The sequence below is a fragment of the Haliotis cracherodii genome, unplaced genomic scaffold, assembly GCF_022045235.1.
Source record: "Haliotis cracherodii isolate W230 unplaced genomic scaffold, xgHalCrac1.p SCAF_6, whole genome shotgun sequence".
Classification (NCBI taxonomy): domain Eukaryota; kingdom Metazoa; phylum Mollusca; class Gastropoda; order Lepetellida; family Haliotidae; genus Haliotis; species Haliotis cracherodii.
This window is the reverse complement of record NW_027266319.1, coordinates 64,878,568-64,899,681: the sequence shown is the minus strand read 5'-3', so window position 1 is coordinate 64,899,681 and position 21,114 is coordinate 64,878,568. Positions and strand designations below refer to the sequence as shown.

General features: G+C 42.3%; 2 protein-coding genes across 2 annotated transcripts; both read left to right on the top strand.

The window, feature by feature from the left end:
• The first annotated feature begins 1,014 nt into the window (after nt 1–1,014).
• Nucleotides 1,015–3,400, top strand: LOC139444594 (uncharacterized). The gene is made up of 4 exons (XM_071225494.1): nt 1,015–1,132; nt 1,689–1,803; nt 2,868–3,013; nt 3,339–3,400. The coding sequence occupies exons 1-4, from the start codon at nt 1,078–1,080 to the stop codon at nt 3,341–3,343; spliced, it is 321 nt and encodes a 106-aa protein (XP_071081595.1). The 5' UTR covers nt 1,015–1,077; the 3' UTR covers nt 3,344–3,400.
• A 12,402-nt stretch (nt 3,401–15,802) lies between these two features.
• Nucleotides 15,803–19,302, top strand: LOC139445150 (uncharacterized). Its single transcript, XM_071226253.1, has 4 exons — nt 15,803–15,851; nt 16,721–16,811; nt 18,224–18,390; nt 19,078–19,302. The coding sequence occupies exons 1-4, from the start codon at nt 15,803–15,805 to the stop codon at nt 19,239–19,241; spliced, it is 471 nt and encodes a 156-aa protein (XP_071082354.1). The 3' UTR covers nt 19,242–19,302.
• Nucleotides 19,303–21,114: the final 1,812 nt, after the last annotated feature.

The following is a 21,114-nucleotide window of genomic DNA, read 5'->3' as shown; positions in this document are numbered from 1 at the left end:
ACACAGTATTCTGACTCCGAGCAGACCAGTCCTTGTTTTAGCCCCTTAATGCCACATTTCAGGCAGGGTAACAACAAGTATAATATTTTAACGTATTTAGGTATAACGCTCTTCAGGCAGACGCTCTACCATTAGACCACGGAGGCGGTCGCACAGTTAGAGGAATACCAGTAACTCAAATGTATCATTAAAGTTGTGAACACTGTTACAACACATAAATAAAGCTGATTAATACTTTCATTTTTGATAAACATATAACATGGACATATTTTAAAGGTTCAATAAATGAAACACATACATTACACGTTTCATAGTTGTCAGATACCATGCCGTAGTTTCGCTGTGCAGAGTTACGCCCCTTACCAAAAATTATCCGCTGACTGTGGGTTTGAAATTTACATTCGCCCGATAAGAATCAGGATTTATTTGAAGTTATTAGACAAATATATGCCATGTGTTTTTTAATCTAGGTAATTATGCCCATAAATTGAATAAAGTATTTGTATTTTTATCAGTGTCTGGCATGTCTGGATCTGTGTCTGAATTCGAACTTGTTCAAGGGCCTATTTGTATTTAATACAGACCTTCAATCCCTGCAAAATCAAACCGATTACTTGAATATACTTACAGAACTTTCTTATGACACAAGGAAACCGACTGTAATCCCCTGTCAAGGGAGTTATATATTAGCTCTCACGCCCAATGGTCGTTTATGTCAATTTCCAACTGTAAACACAGAGTTCTTTGATAGGCCATGTCAACACGTTTATAACCATCGTGTCAATACCTAATCTAACCACATCCATGTACCCGGGGCTAGGTCAACAGTCTTTATAGAGGGGAGTCAGGCGACGATTTTCAGTTAGGTCACAGCTCTCCCACCGAACTCTGACAACATACGACAGATTTACCCACCGAAACAAATGCTCCCTTGTGTACACGTCTGTTCTATTTACGTCTGGACATCGTGACGTCAGTGTTTACATCAAACAATGTCCATCACGAGGACTTTCTTCTAACATGGCGATTAACTTCTCTCTCTGACGTACAGATCGCGAAGGTTTGTGTGTGTTATAAATGTCTTCCAAGTCCTGGATTGTCCTTCTCCCAATTCTGCTTCCTTTTATACAAGGTAAGATCTGCGTTTATATATTAAATTATTCATAATTGCCCCTTTTTTGTTATTAATTGACTATTAATCTTTGTTTCATCAAACATGTTAACCAAACTTCGTTTATAATTATAAATCTATATTAGGTAAGCTTTCATTTGTGTTCTGAAGAAGTTATTGGTGTAGTTTTAAACATACATCATGGGTAGCTTAATCTTGAGTGTAAAATCACTTCATACATCGATAACATGGCCTGTTTGGTAGTTTGGATTAATGTTGTGTAAAGATGTGATTGTCTTTAGGCTCTACTTGATACATCGATAACATGGCCTATGTTTGGTAGTTTGGATTATTGTTGTGTAAAGATGTGATTGTCTTTAGGCTCTACGTACATGCTTCGAGTTGACGTGATTATCTCATAAACATCATTGATAAACGTTCGCTTTGACACCTGTTTGCTTGTAAACACTAAAGCCTTATCTATATTCGGTTTCATAGTGTTGTATTTGAACAAGCGTGTGCCGAACGAAAACGATTGTTTTGTGAATAATCTGGTATGCGTGGTTCACGTCCACAGAATGTGGCTCAAGTGAGGTATGCATGAAGCACAACCCACCGTGGGGCGCCACCTACCAGCGTTGTGACCATGGGTGTTGTGGCACAATGAACGACAGGCATTGCTGTGTAGACAGGTAGGAAATATGAGACATTTAATTCCTGTTATGGGTTGGATTTGACGCATTGTCTGTTTATCGAATGTCGGATACATTGAGGACCCAGTGATGTGTTATAACGAAGTCGGAAATGACGATTGAATACACAGTGATGCGTTATAACGAAGTCGGATATGGCGATTTAATACACAATGTTGCGTCATAACGAAGTATATATATATATATGTGACGTCATATCTCTTCAACTGACAAAATTCTGGTGTACCCCGCCGTGATAATGCTGGAATATTGCTAAAAGCGGCGTAAAACCATACTCACTCACTCACTCAACTGACAAGCATTGAGAGTCAAATGAACTTTCATGCCATTATTAGATGTACACTTACTAACGTGATCGGGTGGTCAGGCTCGCTGACTTGGTTGATGTATGTCATCGATCCCAATTGCGTGGGTCGATGCTCATGATGTCAATCACTGGATTGTCTGGTCCAGATTCGATTATTTACAGACCGCCGCCATAAAGCTAGAATACTGCTGAGTGCGGCGTTAAACAACAAACAAACAAAACAAACATGTACACTTGATCTTTCTGCCCTAAGGGAGCGGTCAGATAGCCTAATGGTTAGAGGTTTCGCTCGTTACGCCGAAGACCCGGGTTCGATTCCCGACGTGGTTACAATGTGTGAAGCGTATTTTTGGTGTCTCCCTCCTTGTTGTTGTTGTAGGTATATTGCTAAAAGCGGCGTAAAACCATACTTTCTCGTCGTTAAATGGCGGGGTACAGTTAGCCCAGTTGTCTAAGGCGCCACAGTTTACTGTACATTGTACTGTAGTTGCATGCTAGAAACCTATGGTCGTGGGTTCGAATCCCGGTCCGCCCCGATTATGTTTCTAGGTTTGTCAGCACCATGCCCGTGCTCGTGGGTACATCATGACGTGAGACCTGCATCACTTCGGACTTTCCTCCCGTGATATAACTCGAATACTGTTCAAAGCGGCGTTAAACACAACTCACTCACTGACTTATGTGAATATATATGACGCTCTACAGGTAGAATGTATGTTTTCTTCCTTTCTTGCAGTCAGACGCTGACAATTGTGTTGAGTCTACTCGGTGGCGGAGTGGGGATTGCCATTGTTGTCGCTATAATCTGGAATGTCGGTAAATCCAAAGACAGGTCCAGGGTCGAACCCGAAGGTGTCCCCGTCATGACTCAAACAGAAGCAGGTGAGTGAGTGAGTGAGTGAGTGAGTGATCGCGTGAGTGAGTGAGTGAGTGAGTGAGAGAGTGAGTGATTGAGTGAGTGAGAGAGTGAGTGCTCGCGTGAGTGAGTGAGTGACAGAGTGAGTGAGTGAGTGAGTGAGATTAATCACCAGATTAAGGGTCAAATTATCTTTCGATTCGAAGCACACTCGAGTGACTAATGGTTGTCTTCATGTCGCATTATTAATTATGCCTTTTGACGAAATGTATGTGAATGTGTACCATCCACAATAATTGTAAGTTGAGCTGTTACTTTTGCTTCTAGACTAAACAACGTGTTCTTTTGCAGTATGAAAGATGGCCCTTTCGGCGGTTATCGGTTATCCAGCGGCACTTCTCCATGGGTGACCTAGCATACAAACATTAATTAGAATATTCGTGTACATACAGACTCCGCGAAAGGAAGCATTGCCTGTTTCATTGAATGAACACTGCGGTCAGGGACCGTGGTATCGATGAAATACTGACATCCATGAAAATACACATCCATGAACACTGACAGCCAGAAATCCTTTATCACGAACACTGATATCCAAGAATACTGACGTCCAAGAACATTGATATCAAGAGTTCCTTGATCGAGAACATTGGCATCCATAATATCCTTGATCGAGAACATTGGCATCCATAAAATCCTTGATCGAGAACATTGGCATCCATAATATCCTTGATCGAGAACATTGGCATCCATAAAATCCTTGATCGAGAACATTGGCTTCCATAAAATCCATGATCGAGAACACTGGCATCCATAAAATCCATGATCGAGAACATTGGCATCCATAATATCCTTGATCGAGAACATTGGCATCCATAACATCCTTGATCGAGAACATTGGCTTCCATAAAATCCATGATCGAGAACATTGGCATCCATAAAATCCTTGATCGAGAACATTGGCTTCCATAAAATCCTTGATCGAGAACACTGATATCCAGGTGCACTGATACCCAGGAACCTCGACATCCAGGAACATCGAAATCCAGTGAATGAGTGAGTGAGTAAGGCTTTTCGGGGCTTTTAGCAATATTCCAGCAATATCACGGCGGGGGGCCCCAGAAATGGGCTTCACACATTGTACCCATGTCGGGAATCGAACCCGGGTCTTCGTGATGAGCGAACGCTTTAAACCTAGGCTACCCGACCACCCCTCGAACTACAGCAATCCAGGAACACGTCTCGTGATGTCCAGGAATACCGAGATCAAGGAATGGTAATCTCGAAACACTGTTGTTAATGAACAATGATATCCAGGAACGTATCCTATCCACAAAAATACCTATTTAAATGCCTTTATGATCGAATAATGCAATAAATGTGAAATATTGTACATTATGTTTTTTTGGGTTTTATTTATAGCATCAACAATACACATCCACGCTTGTACAAAGCATATGATTTATAATATGATCTTAACATGCTACATGCTCACAAGGCACAAACCCACAACGAAAAAACAAACAAGTAAGCGTTGTGCCGTATATATACTGTTATCCGTTTGTATTTGTTGGTTGGTTGGTTGGTTTGTTGTTTAACGCCGCACTCAGCAATATTTCAGCTATATGACGGCGGTCTGTAAATAGTCGAGTCTGGACCATACAATCCAGTGATTGTGATACCGTTTGCAATATAACTTTAGTTTTGCCATTCACATATTATATTCTTGATTTGACATCATGAGTGCATTGTGTGATTTATTTCAAATACCAGGGCAGGAACAACTGTGAGCGGAGATAAATAATGTCATTGATTTGTTTCCAAATGTTACAAATAATCCACAAACAGTCGAAGGCTGTGTGTAGAGTTAGTGACTAGTGAATGTTGTAAAAACCGCACTCAGCAATATTCAAGTAATGTGAAGGCGGTCTGGAAATAATCGACTCTCGAAAAAGCACATCAGAAGAGTGAGTGAGTTGGGTTTAGCGCCGCTTTTAACAGTATTCCAGCTATATCACGGCGTGTCAGCTTAATGTGGGAGGAAAGCCCGAAGTGATGCAGGTGTCAGACGTTTACCGCTTCGGTGAAACCCACGAGCACGGGTATGGTGCTGACAGACCTAGAAACATAATCGGGGCGAACCGGGATTCGAACCCACAATCAAAGGTTTCTGGCGTGCCCAAGGTACGCAACTCTGCACAGCCCCCGTGCCCCCGCACACAAGATGAGATGATGACACAATGAGACGCGATCCACGACACACAATCAGTCAAGTCACACATTGTAACCACACAAACGACTTGCATGTGGATTCTAGTGTGTTCCTGATTCACAATGTTTATAGGCCCGTGAAGATCCGGGGTAGAATAGGCCTTCAGCAACCCATGCTTGCCGTAAAAGGCGACGATGCTTGTCGTAAAAGGCGACTAACGGGATCGGGTGGTCAGGCTCGCTGACTTGGTTGATGCATGTCATCGATCCCAATTGTCGTGGATCGATGCTCATGATATCAATCACTGGATTATCTGGTCCAGACTCAATTATTTACAGACCGCCGTCATATGGCTGGAACATTGCTGAGTGCGGCGTTAAACAACAAACCAAACCAAACCACAATGTTTATAATCATGGCTCACTCTGTGTATTTCAACGCTTCACTGCTACCTTCACAATGGCAACATTTCATTCATGTTAAAGAAAAAACACTGTCCACTGGTCACCTATTGTTCCATAGCTGAAAACAAAACGTCAACGCCAGAGAATAACCTGTCTTGATTATCTGACCAAAACAGATTCCATTAGGCGTAAAAGGCACAATAGCGTGACAAGGGAACAGATTTGTCTCGGTTCAAAACTTTGCTTTGTAGTTGAACACTCTCCATATTCCCTTTAAATGTTAAACATTAAACTGTCAGTCGCAGTTTGTACTCCAAGCTAGCAACACCTCTCCAGCCTACCAAGCCACCCAAGCCAACCAGCCACCAAGCCAACCTTACCCAGCAAAGCCTCCCAAGCCAGCACAGTTTCACTGATAGCCAGCAGAGGAGGTAATTATCGAAACACACACCCACATTCTCTCTTAAATCTACTCACACCCAAGCCCGCAAATCCACAAAAACACTAAAAATCCTCATAGGTAAACAATAGGATAATCCACAACCCCTAAATAACAATCTCAAAAACCTAAACACATCTCAACAAACCTGCTCAACCAGTACCCACCACCTACTCCCTAAAAACACACTCTCACTACCAACTCACTCCACACAAACCCACTCACCACATCCACTCACCTCACCCCACTAGCCGCAAAACATGTCCGACTCCCGCAACACTACCCAGGCAGACATCCACCAAACAGAATCACCCACACCTTCGGAAGCCCACAACACTTCCGGGAGGACATCCATCCCACTCATACCTGACGGTTTCGGCTCCAATCACCAGTAGTTTCACCCACCAAAACAGCCGTATCGCCGATCCCCACAACAAACACCAAAAAAAGGAAGCTGGACAGTTCCAACACACAACCACCACCAAACATGTCGCCCGCATCCATCATCACCACATTCGCCCTTTACTTTTGCGCTACAGGCCCCATAAACGTCCTTTCTAAATGTCTCACAGCCAATAAAGTAGGAATCTGGTTCAAACAGCACAAAATTCACTTCGACAAAATTAAAGAGGCTAACAAAGGTTTCCAAATACTTTTCCCAGACCAGGACTCCCTAAACGCAGCCAAAAAAATCACCCAAATCTTCCAATACACAGTAACTCATCAAACCCCAAACTGGCAGCTATTCACTAGGGGCGTAATCAGAGTAAATCCTAAAGAAAACAACGAAGACTTAGACATGTACGCACAAGACGCTAACGATAACCAAGATATGTACCCCCAACCTAAAATAACTAGCACCCGAAGAATAACTTCAAATAGAAACGGTAAAATCTCAAACACACCAATAGTCATAATCAATTACCAAAAATCAGCTAAATATCCAGAAGCACCTAAATTTATCTCCTTCGGAGCAACCACTAAATTAGAAGTCAAACCATACATAAAACAAGTTAAACAATGCTCTAACTGTCTCCAATACAACCACACAGCCAATGAATGTAAATTCCAAAAAACTAAATGCAGGAAATGCGCCCAAACTGACTGCCCAGGGACATGCACACCCTGGTGCATACACTGTAAAAGCATACAACATTCCTCACTATCCAACCACTGCCCTCATAGACACACCCTCACACAACAGGCCAACAAACACATCAATATCGACACGGCCAAACTCCAAACAAAAAGACAAGCACAGCATACAAAACAACCTCTGCTACCCACACCACAACCAAACAACACCCCACACTTAAACTCGGCATGGGATGGCATCCTGCAAAGAGTACATCCAGCACCCAAAACACACATCCACCACACGTCCATCCCACAACCCTCCACTAGCACATTCACAACATCCACACCTGCACGCAAAACAAGCAACAATACGCCCGCCACAACCCAACCCGGCACCATACAAACCACAGCCGCTATGGCAACAACAACCGATCCCAAGCAATCACAACCCGAAAACCTAGACAGTAAGGAAACCACATCCAGACCACAAACACAAGCACGCACGCAAACCACCCCCATGGAATGTGAGGAAACTAAACTTAACAACACAGAAGAATATGAATGCACAACCGAGGAAGACATAAACGAAATAACTCTCTCAACCCCCCAAAAAACCAAAACCTTTAAACACAGGCCTCAGCAAATGTCAAACAACAAACTAAACAACTTAACCATCCTTCTCGCATACATGCTAAAGGAAATAAACCCAAACGCTAGCACTAAAGCTTTCTATACCGTAGCAAATAAGCTTAAACTGACAACCCTTACCTTCGAATTCTTCAGCATAGGCCTCGAATTAGTTAGCCCTACCTCAACCAAGTAAAAACCCCTAGCCTAAATCAAAACCTAACCTCCAAACACTAAAAGCCCAAATAATGGAAGGCCTAAACATATTTCAGTGGAATGCCAATGGACTAAATTCCCACGGCCACGAACTAAAAGCAAAATTTAAACAAGATAAGGGTCCGCACATTGCCTGTATCCAAGAAACCAAATTCTCAAAAAAATCTAAATTTACTCTACCAAACTACAACTCAGTTAGAACAGACCGAGCCAAACCTAAAACCGCTAGAGCCGCAGGAGGATTAATAATACTAATCAGAGAAGACATTAACTATGAAGAAATCAAAATAAACACACCAAACCTAGAAGCAAACGGCATCCAAATAACTCTCAAAAACCAAAAAATAAACATCATTAACGTATACCACTGGGCAGAACAAAAAATTCAAGCTGAGGACCTAAACAAATTACTGCAAATAAGCAATAAATCAACTATATTCCTAGGAGACTTTAACGCTCACCACCCCACCTGGAGCATAGATGAAAAAATAGATAATCATGGCAAACTAATCTCTGAATGGATAGAAACAAATAACCTTGTACTCCTAAACAATAACCAACCAACTAGATACGATAAGAAAAACCATAAAATGTCGGCTATCGACCTAACCATATGCACCCCAGATCTGGCCCAAAGTACTCAATGGGAAGTTCACGACGCCCCACTAGGTAGTGACCACTTCCCTATAAACATTACCATAGGCAATACAAACGTTCCTACCAAAACAGAAAACCTAGAACCAAAATTCAACTATAACCAAGCTAACTGGGACAAATTTCAGGATATCTGCAACCAAGCCAACCTAACCAAACTAGAAAATAAGGACCCAGAAATCTACTGCAAAAACCTAACAGACTACATAATTAACGCAGCCAAAGCATCAATACCTTATAAAACAAATAACGTAGGCAAACCCTCGGTACCATGGTGGAACGAGGAAATAGAACAAACTAGACGCAAACGTAAAACAGCCTTCAATAGAGCCAAACGCGACCATAACCATATAACGGTAGCTCACGAACTAAACCACAAGGTCCAAAAACTAGTCAAAATAGCTAAAACCAAAGATTGGAAATTATTTTGTGAAGGAGTAAATAATCGCACAGATGCCAGAACAGTCTGGCGAAAAATCCACGCCATTAGAGGCTTAAAACGTCACAAAAAACACCCAAAATAAACAATTCAACCAACCCTACCGAAAAGGCAAATAACCTAGCAAACCACTTCTCGGCCATAAGCAGCAACAATAACTTCAGCGAAAAATTCCAACAAAAACTTAAAGCAGAAGCCAAACCTACTAAAGTACCAAATAATGATAACCTCGAAATAAACCAACCTTACTCAATGGAAGAACTCCAGTACGTACTCCAAAATAGGAAAAAGGGAACTGCCCCAGGACTAGACCTAACATCCTACCAAATAATCAAAAAACTCCCCCCCAACCTACTCCAGGCACTACTTAAACTATATAACCTAATCTATCAAAACGGACAGGTACCAACTCCCTGGAAACAGGCACTAGTCATCCCTATCCCTAAACCCGATAAACCAACTAACCAGGCAAATTCTTATAGACCAATATCCCTAACCTCAAACCTATGTAAAGTAATGGAATCTATGGCCAAAAATAGACTACAACACTACTTAACTCAAAATAACATCATAAACACAGATCAAAGCGGTTTCACTCCTGGCCGCTCAACCTTAGATAATCTCGCCCGACTAGAACAGGACATAAAGACGGGACAACTCAACAAACAATACACAACAGGCATCTTTCTGGATTTCTCCAAAGCATTCGACATGGTTTGGCACAACGGGCTAATACAAAAACTTAAAAAAATAGGACTAAAAGGACAAATAATAAACTACATTCAGGACTTTCTAAACGAACGTAAAATAACAGTGGGGATAGACCATACTCTATCGGACCAGTGTCCCCTAGAAAATGGCACTCCCCAGGGCAGTATCCTCAGCCCCACACTCTTTAATATAATGATAAACGATCTCTTCGAGGGCCTATCCCCTAAAGTAAACACATCCAAATTCGCGGATGATGGAGCCCTCTGGATCCGCACAAAAAGTATTAATATGGCCCAAAATTTACTCCAAAAATCTCTTAATAAAATACAACAATGGGCTGACAAATGGGGCTTCTCCCTTAACTCAGAAAAAACAACAGGAATAGTATTCAAACATAAAAACATGAAACCCGCCTCCCCAATCCTCCAGCTAAACAACCAAACAATCAAATTTCAAAAACAAACCAAATTCTTAGGACTTATCTTCGATCAACATCTCACCTGGGATGCTCACATCCAAAACCTAACAACTAAATGCAGTAAAGACCTAAACGCCCTAAGATGCCTCACTGGCTCAAACTGGGGAGCCTCCAAAGATACCCTCCTCTCACTCTACATATCACTAATTAGATCAAAACTAGACTACGGCTGCGCCATATACAACACCCTAAACAACTCTCTATCTAAAAAACTTGACTCAATACAATATCAGGCTCTCAAACTAATTACACGCACCCAACATGGCACCTCCTACACTTCACTCCAGGCCTTAACAGGAGAAATGCCACTAAGTCTACGCAGGGAACAGCTAAGCTTAAATTTCTGGGCCGCATCCCAATCAAACCCTCTCATCCAAAACCTAATAAACCAAAATATCAGCCCCAAAAACCAAGCTCTAGCTCGTAAACACCCCTTACTTACCCCAATATCTCAAAGAATAACAAACTACCTAAATGAACACCAAATTAAAAATCTTAAACAAAACTGCAAACAATCAAATATCTTCACCCCTAAACTTAAAATACCCAAAATAGACACAACACTAGCTAGCCAAATAAATAAACAAACCGACCCAAACATAGCTAAAACCACCACACTAGCATACATACACGAAAATTGGCCAAATTGGTGTCACATTTACACGGACGGATCTTCAGATCCGACCTCCAAACACACAGGTTTCGGAGTCCATACCACACAACCAACTAAAACTACACAATCCTTCCGACTCCCAAACAACCAATCAATATTCACGGCAGAACTAATGGGCATGGCCTCAGCCCTCCATAGTCAAGAATCCAAAAACCACAATAAAATCCTAATACTTACCGACTCCCTAAGTGGACTGCAAGCCCTCAAAAACAAAAATACCAAAAACCGACCTAAATTAATAAATCTAATACTTAAAAGCTCCAACGACCTAACTAACGCAGGCAAACAAATAACTTTCTTGTGGATACCCGCCCACGTAGGAATATACGGTAATGAAAACGCCGATAAGGCAGCTAAACTATCCCTCAAAATCCCAGAAATAAGCTTAAACTTACCCATCTCAAAATCAGAAATTAAAAGTGTAAATAAGCAAAAAATCACCAAAAAATGGCATAACCTATATCTAAACTCAAATAGCCAAATCAAAAAAGTACTCAGCAAACCACTAACCAAACCAAAAATTCACCATCCATCAAAAAAAATCGACAGAGTAATCACTAAACTCCAAACAGGACACACCAACCTAAATAACCACCTAAAAAAAATAAAAAAACATACTACAGGTAACTGCCCACACTGCAAACAACTAGAAACCCCAGAACACGCACTCATCTACTGCACACACTACCTAACACATCGAACCGCATTACAAACCACCCTCAATCTAAACCAGGCTCTCACTCTAGAAGCAATACTAAACCCACAAAATAAACTAGAAAACTTCAAGGCCTTAGGCGTATTCTTAATCAAAACGGAACTAATAAAACGCATCTAAAAACACTATAATCCACCAAATCAAAATTACATAAACACACAAAAATCCACCATACCCAGCTCCCTTAGTTCTCCTCCCTTACCCCATCGGCATCTATTCCAAATCTCAAAATTCCCAAATTCTATATAAGCAACCCCTAAAGCCCCCTCTTGGGTTGCACACACCACTTTCGCCCCTTTCGGAAACACATTAAATGGCCTGGCCGGGCCCGTGTGCGAAATACGCATCAGTCGGAAAGCGCACGTTAAATCTACAAAGTAAGTAAGTAAGTAAGTAACTGTCAGTTCTACCGTTCGGTCCTGTTGTTTTGTTGTGCCTCTCACGTCACAGCCAACTCGTTGAAGCCGCTGACAGACTGCGTGTGTTGGCGCCCCCATGCTCTAAGTAAGACACGAGTTATGTTTACAATAGACTATGAAGTGGCCGTATAATCACCACATATGCCGTGTCGGTGAGTGAGTGAATATGGTTTTACGCCGCTTTTAGCAATATTCCAGCAATATCACGGCGGGGGACACCAGAAATGGGCTTCACACATAGTACCCATGTCGGGAATCGAACCCGGGTCTTTGGCGTGACGGGCGAACGCTTTAACCACAAGGCTACCCGACCGCCCCTGTCGTGTCGGTGGTGAGTTTACGAAGCAATTATGTTTTTATGGTGAAACATACCCTCTCTCAGTCGAATGTTAACAGTGTATTTGTATCTTCGTATGCTGTTGGTATATCCATCACTTGTTTGACTGACTAAGTAACAGTTTAAACTTTCTTCCATTTTTCTTATGAGCTTTCGGGGTCATTGGGTGCGCTTCGCTGTGCAGAGTTACGTCCCTTGGGCACTCCAGAAATATACTATGATCATGGGTTCGAATCCCGGTTCATCCCAATTATCTTTCTATGTTTGTCAGCACCACACCCGTGCTCGTGGGTTTCACCGAAGTGGTAAATGTCTGAAACCTGCATTAATTTGGGCTATCCTCCCACGTTAAGATGACACGCCGTGATATAACTGGAATACTGTTGAAAGCGGCGTTTAACCAAACTAACTCACTCTTAAGCGATTTAACAAAGAGCATAACATGCACTCGTGCACACAAACACTGCCATAAAACAAACAATTAAGTCTTTCTTTTAAAACTCAAGTTACCGATCACACTTACAAAACCACTCATCCTCCATCTGACTCACGCAGTGATTCACCGTGTGGTTAATCTGAAATATAGACCGACTCCGCGGTTTTGCTGGAGAGAAGAAGGTCGGTGATTCGATGCCAGGCCGCGTTATACCAAAATGAAGCTACTTGTACTTGTTAGCCTACATGGCGCTCGACATTCAGGGATAAAAACAAGGACTGGTCAGCTCGGAGTGGGGTATTCATGTTATACTGCGGCATGGTACCTCAGTGGGCTAGAACACACGCACAACACACACGCACACACACACACACACGCACGCGCACACACACGCACACACACACACACACACACACACACACACACACACACACACACACATACACACAGGTCCCTACATAAGTGCAATAATCTTGAACGCGACGTTAAACCCCATTTCACCTCCCTTATCTGAAATTATCCTTGTCTTGTTTAACGCCACAATTAGCAATATTCCAACTACAGTAAACTATTTTTATAACGAACACGCTCATAACGAACTGGCGGATAAAACGTATTATTTTATGGTCCCGGGAATTTGCTGTGTATATCCTGTATATATGCTTATAACGAAATACGGTTATTACAAACTAAAGTTAATGGCCCTTTTGAGTTCGTTATAACCGCAGTTTACTGTATATAACGGCGCCCTCTAAACAATCGACAAACCAATTATTTATACTATGCCAAACGTCTCATGCCCTCACGGTACTAGAACACACATCAACAATGTCACCTCGCCTCATTGGACAGGCATGTGTTGCTTGGACCTAATCTACCCAGTAATCCTCAGGGGGTCATAAATAATTACAGTATCCCGTATCAAGAATCTAAAATAGAAATCCCATTCAACCATCAAGTCTGAAGGAGTGTTACAGACACACAGTACGATTCAATGACATCCACTTGTGTATGTAACGATTTAGTGGCATCCACTTGTGTGTATAACGATTCAGTGGCATCCAATTGTGTATGTAACGATTCAGTGGCATCCACTTGTGTGTGTAACGATTTAGTGGCATCCACTTGTGTGTGTAACGATTTAGTGGCATCCACTTGTGTGTGTAACGATTCAGTGGCATCCACTTGTGTGTGTAACGATTTAGTGGCATCCACTTGTGTGTGTAACGAATCAGTGGCATCCACTTGTGTGTGTAACGATTCGGTGGCATCCACTTGTACGTGTAACGATTTAGTGGCATCCACTTGTGTGTGTAACGATTCAGTGGCATCCACTTGTGTGTATAACGATTCAGTGGCATCCACTTGTACGTGTAACGATTTAGTGGCATCCACTTGCGTGTGTAACGATTCAGTGGCATCCACTTGTGTGTATAACGATTCAGTGGCATCCACTTGTACGTGTAACGATTTAGTGACATCCACTTGCGTGTGTAACGATTCAGTGGCATCCACTTGTGTGTGTAACGATTCAGTGGCATCCACTTGTGTGTGTAACGAATCAGTGGCATCCACTTGTGTGTGTAACGAATCAGTGGCATCCACTTGCGTGTGTAACGATTCAGTGGCATCCACTTGTGTGTGTAACGAATCAGTGGCATCCACTTGCGTGTGTAACGATTCAGTGGCATCCACTTGTGTGTGTAACGTTTCAGTGGCATCCACTTGTGTGTGTAACGAATCAGTGGCATCCACTTGTGTGTGTAACGAATCAGTGGCATCCACTTGTGTGTGTAACGATTCAGTGGCATCCACTTGTGTGTGTAACAATTCAGTTGCATCCACTTGTATGTGTAACGAATCAGTGGCATCCACTTGTGTGTGTAACGATTCAGTGGAATCCGCTTGTGTGTGTAACGATTCAGTGGAATCCGCTTGTGTGTGTAACGATTCAGTTGCATCCACTTGTGTGTGTAACGATTCAGTGGCATCCACTTGTGTGTGTAACGACTCAGTGGCATCCACTTGTGTGTGTAACGATTCAGTTGCATCCACCTGTATGTGTAACGAGTCAGTGGCATCCACTTGCGTGTGTAACGATTAAGTTTAAAACACAATCGATCCCCAATCACCTTGTAGACTAACTCACTTTACAACTGATCGAATAAGACAACAAAGATTGAAATAGTGTCATTTTGAATAACGGTATACATATTTCACATTGTCAAGAATTCGAATAAGTATGAGTCATATTTGAACCTGTTTTGCTGTCGAGCGTACAAGTACAGGCGATGTACAGGACAAGGTTTTAAATGCACACGAAATTGCTATTTACGTTTTATTAACAAAACGCCATTGCCCATGTGACGTGAACCCATCAACATGTGCGTGTAAGATGTAAGTCCATTTGATCATTAAAGCTTTGTGTGGGGTATATGTTTGGCCAGTGGCCAATTCTATGTGAATACTTGCATCCTATACATGTAAAAGAATCTTCACACAGAGAGACAGAGAGAGAGAGAGAGAGAGAGAGAGAGAGAGAGAGAGAGAGAGAGCTTAAACAGTAACAACCAACATCTGTAGAAACCTGATATTTGTGAAACAAGTCTTTTCAGTGAGACCAATTAAAACAGTTGGGAATGGGTTTTTTGCGTTTACACAAAGAGTCGCATAGAGCGGAACGTAGCTTTTGGCCAAACGCGATAAGACCGCACGTAATAATGTATGCATACGGTGTCTATGGCTTCTGTGTGATGATTATACTGAAACGATGGGCAGTCGGCTGTGTGTTTTGTCTTGGTAGATCTGTAAGGACATTACAAGCACTCCGATTGCACATAAACAGACTCTCATATTACAATACAGTATCCACCTACTGTCTGGCCATGCTTATGTCACTTCCTAGATACCGCTAGCGTCCTTCACAACAGAAGTAACTTCAACTGACTAGATCAGAACAGATCTACAATTTCGGAGACATGAAGGCCCTTCTCTGTGCTATCGTCCTAGGGACTACGTTCGGCTATGGTAGGTTTATATCTTGTACTGTATCAGTTAACGTTGTGTGTATGTTAGTCCGGCTTGTTGTGCAAGAGAAACGTCTATGTTTAAATGTATTTGTTTCAACAATCAGGCAATTAAGTGAGTGAGTGAGTTCGGTTTTACGCCGCTTTTAGCAATATTCCAGCAATATCGCGGCGGGGGACACCAGAAATGGGCTTCACACATTGTACCCATGTCGGGAATCGAACCCGGGTCTTCGGCGTGACGAGTTAACGCTTTTACCACTAGGCTACCCGACCGCCCGGCAATTAAGTAGGATGAGGCCTTTGGATCTGCATAATATAATGCGTATGATTTTACGCCTCTTTTTTTAGCAATATTCCAGCAATATCACGGCGGGGGACACCAGAAATGGTCCCCAATTGTCCTTTACATATTGTACCCATATGTGGGGAATCCAACCCGCGTCTTCGGCGTGACGAACGAACACTTTAACCACTAAGCTACCTCACCGCCCCGCATAATTTCATGATTACAGAAATGGTTATGAAAGATGTATTCATATGAATGAGAACTAAACTCTTTTCTTCTTTTTTTTCATTTCAAATTTTGAATTCATTGGACTTACATCATTACGTAGAAATTGAATTCATTGGACTTATATCAAAACCTAGAAACATAATCGGGGTGAACCGGGATTCGAACCCACAATCATTGTTGCCCAAGGGACGCAACTCTGCACAGCGAAACGCGGCGCCTTAGACGACTGGGCCACTCGTGACCCCGTGATGATTTGGAACATAATCATCGTTACTTTTGCCTCTCTGTCATGCATATGACATGTGTGAACTGTTAGTGAGTTTCATTAATGTTGGTTTAATTACATATTGTAGGTATCTGCGAAATGTGTGGGTTCTACTACAATTGTAAATATGGATGCTGCAACTATGGCTCCGAATGCTGTTCTCGATACATCAGTTTTAAGTGAGTATTCAGAAAAAAGTTCATCTGTCTGGTTAAACGATGTATAATAATATCAAATATGGTAATAGCCAGAGATATTTTCATTTAGGTTATTAAATATTTGCCTTCAAGGTTTTTACGCAAATTTATATATTCTCTACATTATGAGATGGCGACAGGAGCGTTGTTCTATGCTACATTACTTGTAGTTAGTATTTCCTGTTCCTAGCTTATGAATTAGTAAAATTCATGTGGCAATAGTGAGTTAACAGGGGACATTCTATTTCTGCCCTTATTACCGTCGTTGATTTTGTTGTTGTCGTTGTTGCTGCTGCTGCTGCTGCTGCTGTTGTTGGTGGGTGGTGGTGAAGTTTGTGAGTAGGTTTCACGCTGCTTTGAGCGATATTCCGGCAATATCAAAGAAATTGTCTTAACACATTGTACGCAAGTATGGAATCGAACCCGGGCATTCGGCGTAACGAGAAAACGCTTCAACCACATGGCTACACCACCGCCCCTGTCGAGTAACATGCGGTTTTAATCAACGTCACCAGACATTGAATCCTGGCAAGATATATATTACAAACTCCTTAAAAAAAGCTTCTTAGTCTGTCTTCCAGAAGGGGGCGCGGGCGGCCCAGTCATCTGAGGCGACGCGATTCGCTGTGCAGAGTTGCGTCCCTTGGGCACGCCAGAAACCTATGATTGTGGGTTCGAATTCCGGGTCGCCCCGATTATGTTTCTAGGTTTGTCAGCACCATACCCGTGCTCGTGGGTTTCACCGAAGTGGTTAACGTCTGTGACCTGCACCACTTCGGGCTTTCCTCCCACATTCAGCTGACACGCCGTGATGTAACTGGAATATTGTTAAAAGCGGCGTTAAATCCAACTCACACTCACTCACTCACTCTCCTCTAAAATTAAAACAAATAACATGCCTGATGCTGATTTCATTTAGAGCTGACAAGAGCTGGCTAGATTTGCTTTTCTATATATCTAGATTGGTTTGTTTTCATAAAATAAATATATTCCACAGTCACGTTGCAGGACCAGGAGATTGGTAATGTGGCGATGTATCCTTGGATCTTGGGCAAAATAAGCGTGTGTGTGTGTCTGTGTGATGTGTGAGTGAGTGAGTATGATTTTACGCCGCTTTAAGCAAAATTCCAGCAATATCACGGCAGGGGAAACCAGAAATGGGCTTCACACATTGTACCCATATCGGGAATCGAACCCGGGTCTTTGGCGTGACGAGCGAACGCTTTAACCACTAGACTACCCGACCGCCCCCTGTGTGTATATGTGTTAGGTGGAATATAGCTATAGCTTTTAGGGAACCAGGGGTGCATATAACGCCATAAGTTGATCACAAGCGATATACAAACGCTGTATCCACACTTCATCTGGATACTTGCCCACTTGTTTTTTTGCAGCTATAATGTGTATGTGGGCGTCGGCGTGACGGTTGCCATAGTTACCACCATCGGGGCAATCGCCGTCATCATATACTTGTTGAAAAGGAAGAACCGACCTGGTCGTGTGATCACCGCACATCAACCAGGCCCCAGTGTCGTAGCCCACTCTAGCGTCACGACAACAAGTAAGTCTGAGTCTAACCAGCTATAATGACTGACAATGACAGATGTGTAAACGCTTTTAAAAAGCAGTATTGAAACTTTAAGCCCGGTTTGGATCACGGTTTTGCCTTTGCATGTGTTTGTGACGGGTGTCATCGGTGGGGCAGGATACGCTCAGCTTTTCGCGAACACAAGGTATCATTACCATTATCTAATGACAGATGTGTAAACGCTTTTTAAAAGCAGTATTGAAACTTTAAGCCCGGTTTTGATCACGGTTTTGCCTTTGCATGTGTTTGTGACGGGTGCCATCGGGAGGGGGGCAGGATACTCTCAGCTTTTCGCGAACACCTGGTATCATTACTATTTGATATTTATACATAAACACATACTCCTGATATAATCGGAATTGTACAATCGACTCTGCTTTATGCATAGATTTCTATCGGATATGGAACGGGTTTTGTCGCTTTATTTATTGAAATGGTTCGATGACGTACCTTTGGAAAAACATTTTTGGAAATATTTGCATGCATATGGTTACCATTTTAATTAATGTGTCAATTCTTTAATCATCATCCTTTTATATTTTATAAGGTATATGATTTCTGATAATAATATATAAATAAATAATAAAAATATTACAAACAATCACTGTTCAAAACTTCAAATAAAATATGATCACTATAACACCTATGTTCTTTTTTCAGACAACATGGGACAAGTTCAGAGTAGCTCGTCTGTCTACCCCCCTCCAGTAGGAGCCCCCGGGTACGACCCAACCCTCTCTCCCCCCGTCTACTATCCTCCAGGGGCTGCGGCCCCACCCCCGGGATACAGCTCCTACCCTCCACCCTACCAGAGTAAATCCTAAACTGCTATCAGATCTACTGGATCTCTCTGCTGAACTGATTGTCCTCTCTCCATCACTGCACAGTGATACAGTAAACTACGGATATAAGGAACACGTTTATAACGAACTGACCGATATAACGAACTTATTTTTTAGTCCCGGCCATTTGTTGTATATATGGTGTATATATGCTGAAAACGAACTACGGTTATAACGAACCAAAATTAGTGGTCCCTTTGAGTTCGTTACAACCGTAATTTACTGTATATTCATATCGTTAGTTACCTGTTGAGCAGACACACCTTCCCTTTCCACGAACACCTGGTGTCATCCATGATTTCCAGTGATCCATTCATATAATTATTGCCGGAAGTTGCCTTTCACGTCCAATGGGATTTGTTTTGTCGGATAATCCGTCCGCTTACTTGTTTATTTATACTTAGATATGATTAAGTTGCAGTTTTCTAATCATACCCGATATGTTAACCCCCATATGAGCCCGAGGGTTTGAAAGGAAAACTCCCATATACTATCTTTTTTTATCATATACCTATCTATTTGCAATACGACCATATTTGGAAGACATTGTCACGGGAAACTTGCCGAGCTGACAACACACTAAGGGACGTAACTCCAATTTCTTTCCACCCGGGCTGATATCGATCGCCCCATTCGGGACCAACTCGTGTTATCCCGGGACAAGCCGAATAACGACTCGTGCCCCTCTCGTGGCCAGTGTTTGCACCTGGCTGCGCCTGAGCGCAGTATATTTTTTTATGCAAGACATGTAAATTCAAAAATGATTCCTGAGGGATTCTTTGACCAAAGTACTTGAAGTCATACGCGCGGTCTGATTCGTTTGTCGTATTTTCGCACATAACATGCAGATAAGGGGACGAGTCTTCTTGCAGGTTACGGAAAGGAGCGAGGGGTGACGAATGCTATCGCCCATTTAAAATATATTGACAAGCCATATCAGCTCTGCAGGGTGTGTTGTATGGGTCTGGTTATGACACACCCTATTATATGACCGTCTCTATGTTGGTGTCATCGCACGTGCGAGATGCTTCATATCAGTGATAGGTATATGGTAATGCGTCTTATTAGTGCAGATATTATACTTCCTCTCTGAACATTCTGGAAATATGAAATATGAACATTGCTTTAGTTTTTTGGATAATAAACGTAAACTCCCCAGTGTGCGTTGTTCATGAATCAGGTTGGTTGGTTTGTTGTTTAACGCCGCACTCAGCAATATTCCAGCTTTATGACGGCGGTCTGTAAATAATCGAGTCTGGACCAGACAATCCAATGATTAATATCATGAGCATCGATCCATGCAATTGGGATCGATGACATGCATAAACCAAGTCAGCGAGCCTGACCACCCGATCCCGTTAGTCGCCTTTTACGACAAGCATCGTCGCCTTTAACGGCAAGCATGGGTTGCTGAAGATCTATTCTACCCCGGATCTTCACGGGTCAGTAGTAGCAGTGGTAGTGGTTGTAGTAGAAGTAGTACTAGAAGTAGTAGTGGTGGTGGCTGCAGTAATAGTGGTTGTAGTAGTAGTAGTAGTAGTGGTGTTAGTAGTAATAGCAGTGGTAGTGGTTGTAGTAGTAGTAGTAGTAGTTGTTGTGGTTGTGGTAGTAGTAGGGGGAGGGGGAGGGGGAGGAGGAGCTGTTAATCCTGACAATTTTGATATTTGTTTTGTTTTAATTAATTTTATGGCTTTCATATGGGATCGGGAGGTCAGGCTTGCTGACTTGGTTAATGCATGTTATCGTATCCCAATTGCATAGGTCGATACTCATGATGTCAATCACTGGATTGTCTAGGCCAGACTCGACAATTTACAGATCGACAAGTGAGTGGTTTTACTCCGCTTTTAGCAAT

Bases quoted from the DNA above. Each gene is read 5' to 3' on its own strand.
- LOC139444594 (XM_071225494.1), top strand. From the start codon at position 1,078: ATGTCTTCCAAGTCCTGGATTGTCCTTCTCCCAATTCTGCTTCCTTTT. The intron at 1,133-1,688 runs GTAAGATCTGCG...TCACGTCCACAG, and splicing joins TCTGCTTCCTTTTATACAAG to AATGTGGCTCAAGTGAGGTA. The intron at 1,804-2,867 runs GTAGGAAATATG...CCTTTCTTGCAG, and splicing joins AGGCATTGCTGTGTAGACAG to TCAGACGCTGACAATTGTGT.
- LOC139445150 (XM_071226253.1), top strand. From the start codon at position 15,803: ATGAAGGCCCTTCTCTGTGCTATCGTCCTAGGGACTACGTTCGGCTAT. The intron at 15,852-16,720 runs GTAGGTTTATAT...TACATATTGTAG, and splicing joins AGGGACTACGTTCGGCTATG to GTATCTGCGAAATGTGTGGG. The intron at 18,391-19,077 runs GTAAGTCTGAGT...TTCTTTTTTCAG, and splicing joins CTCTAGCGTCACGACAACAA to ACAACATGGGACAAGTTCAG.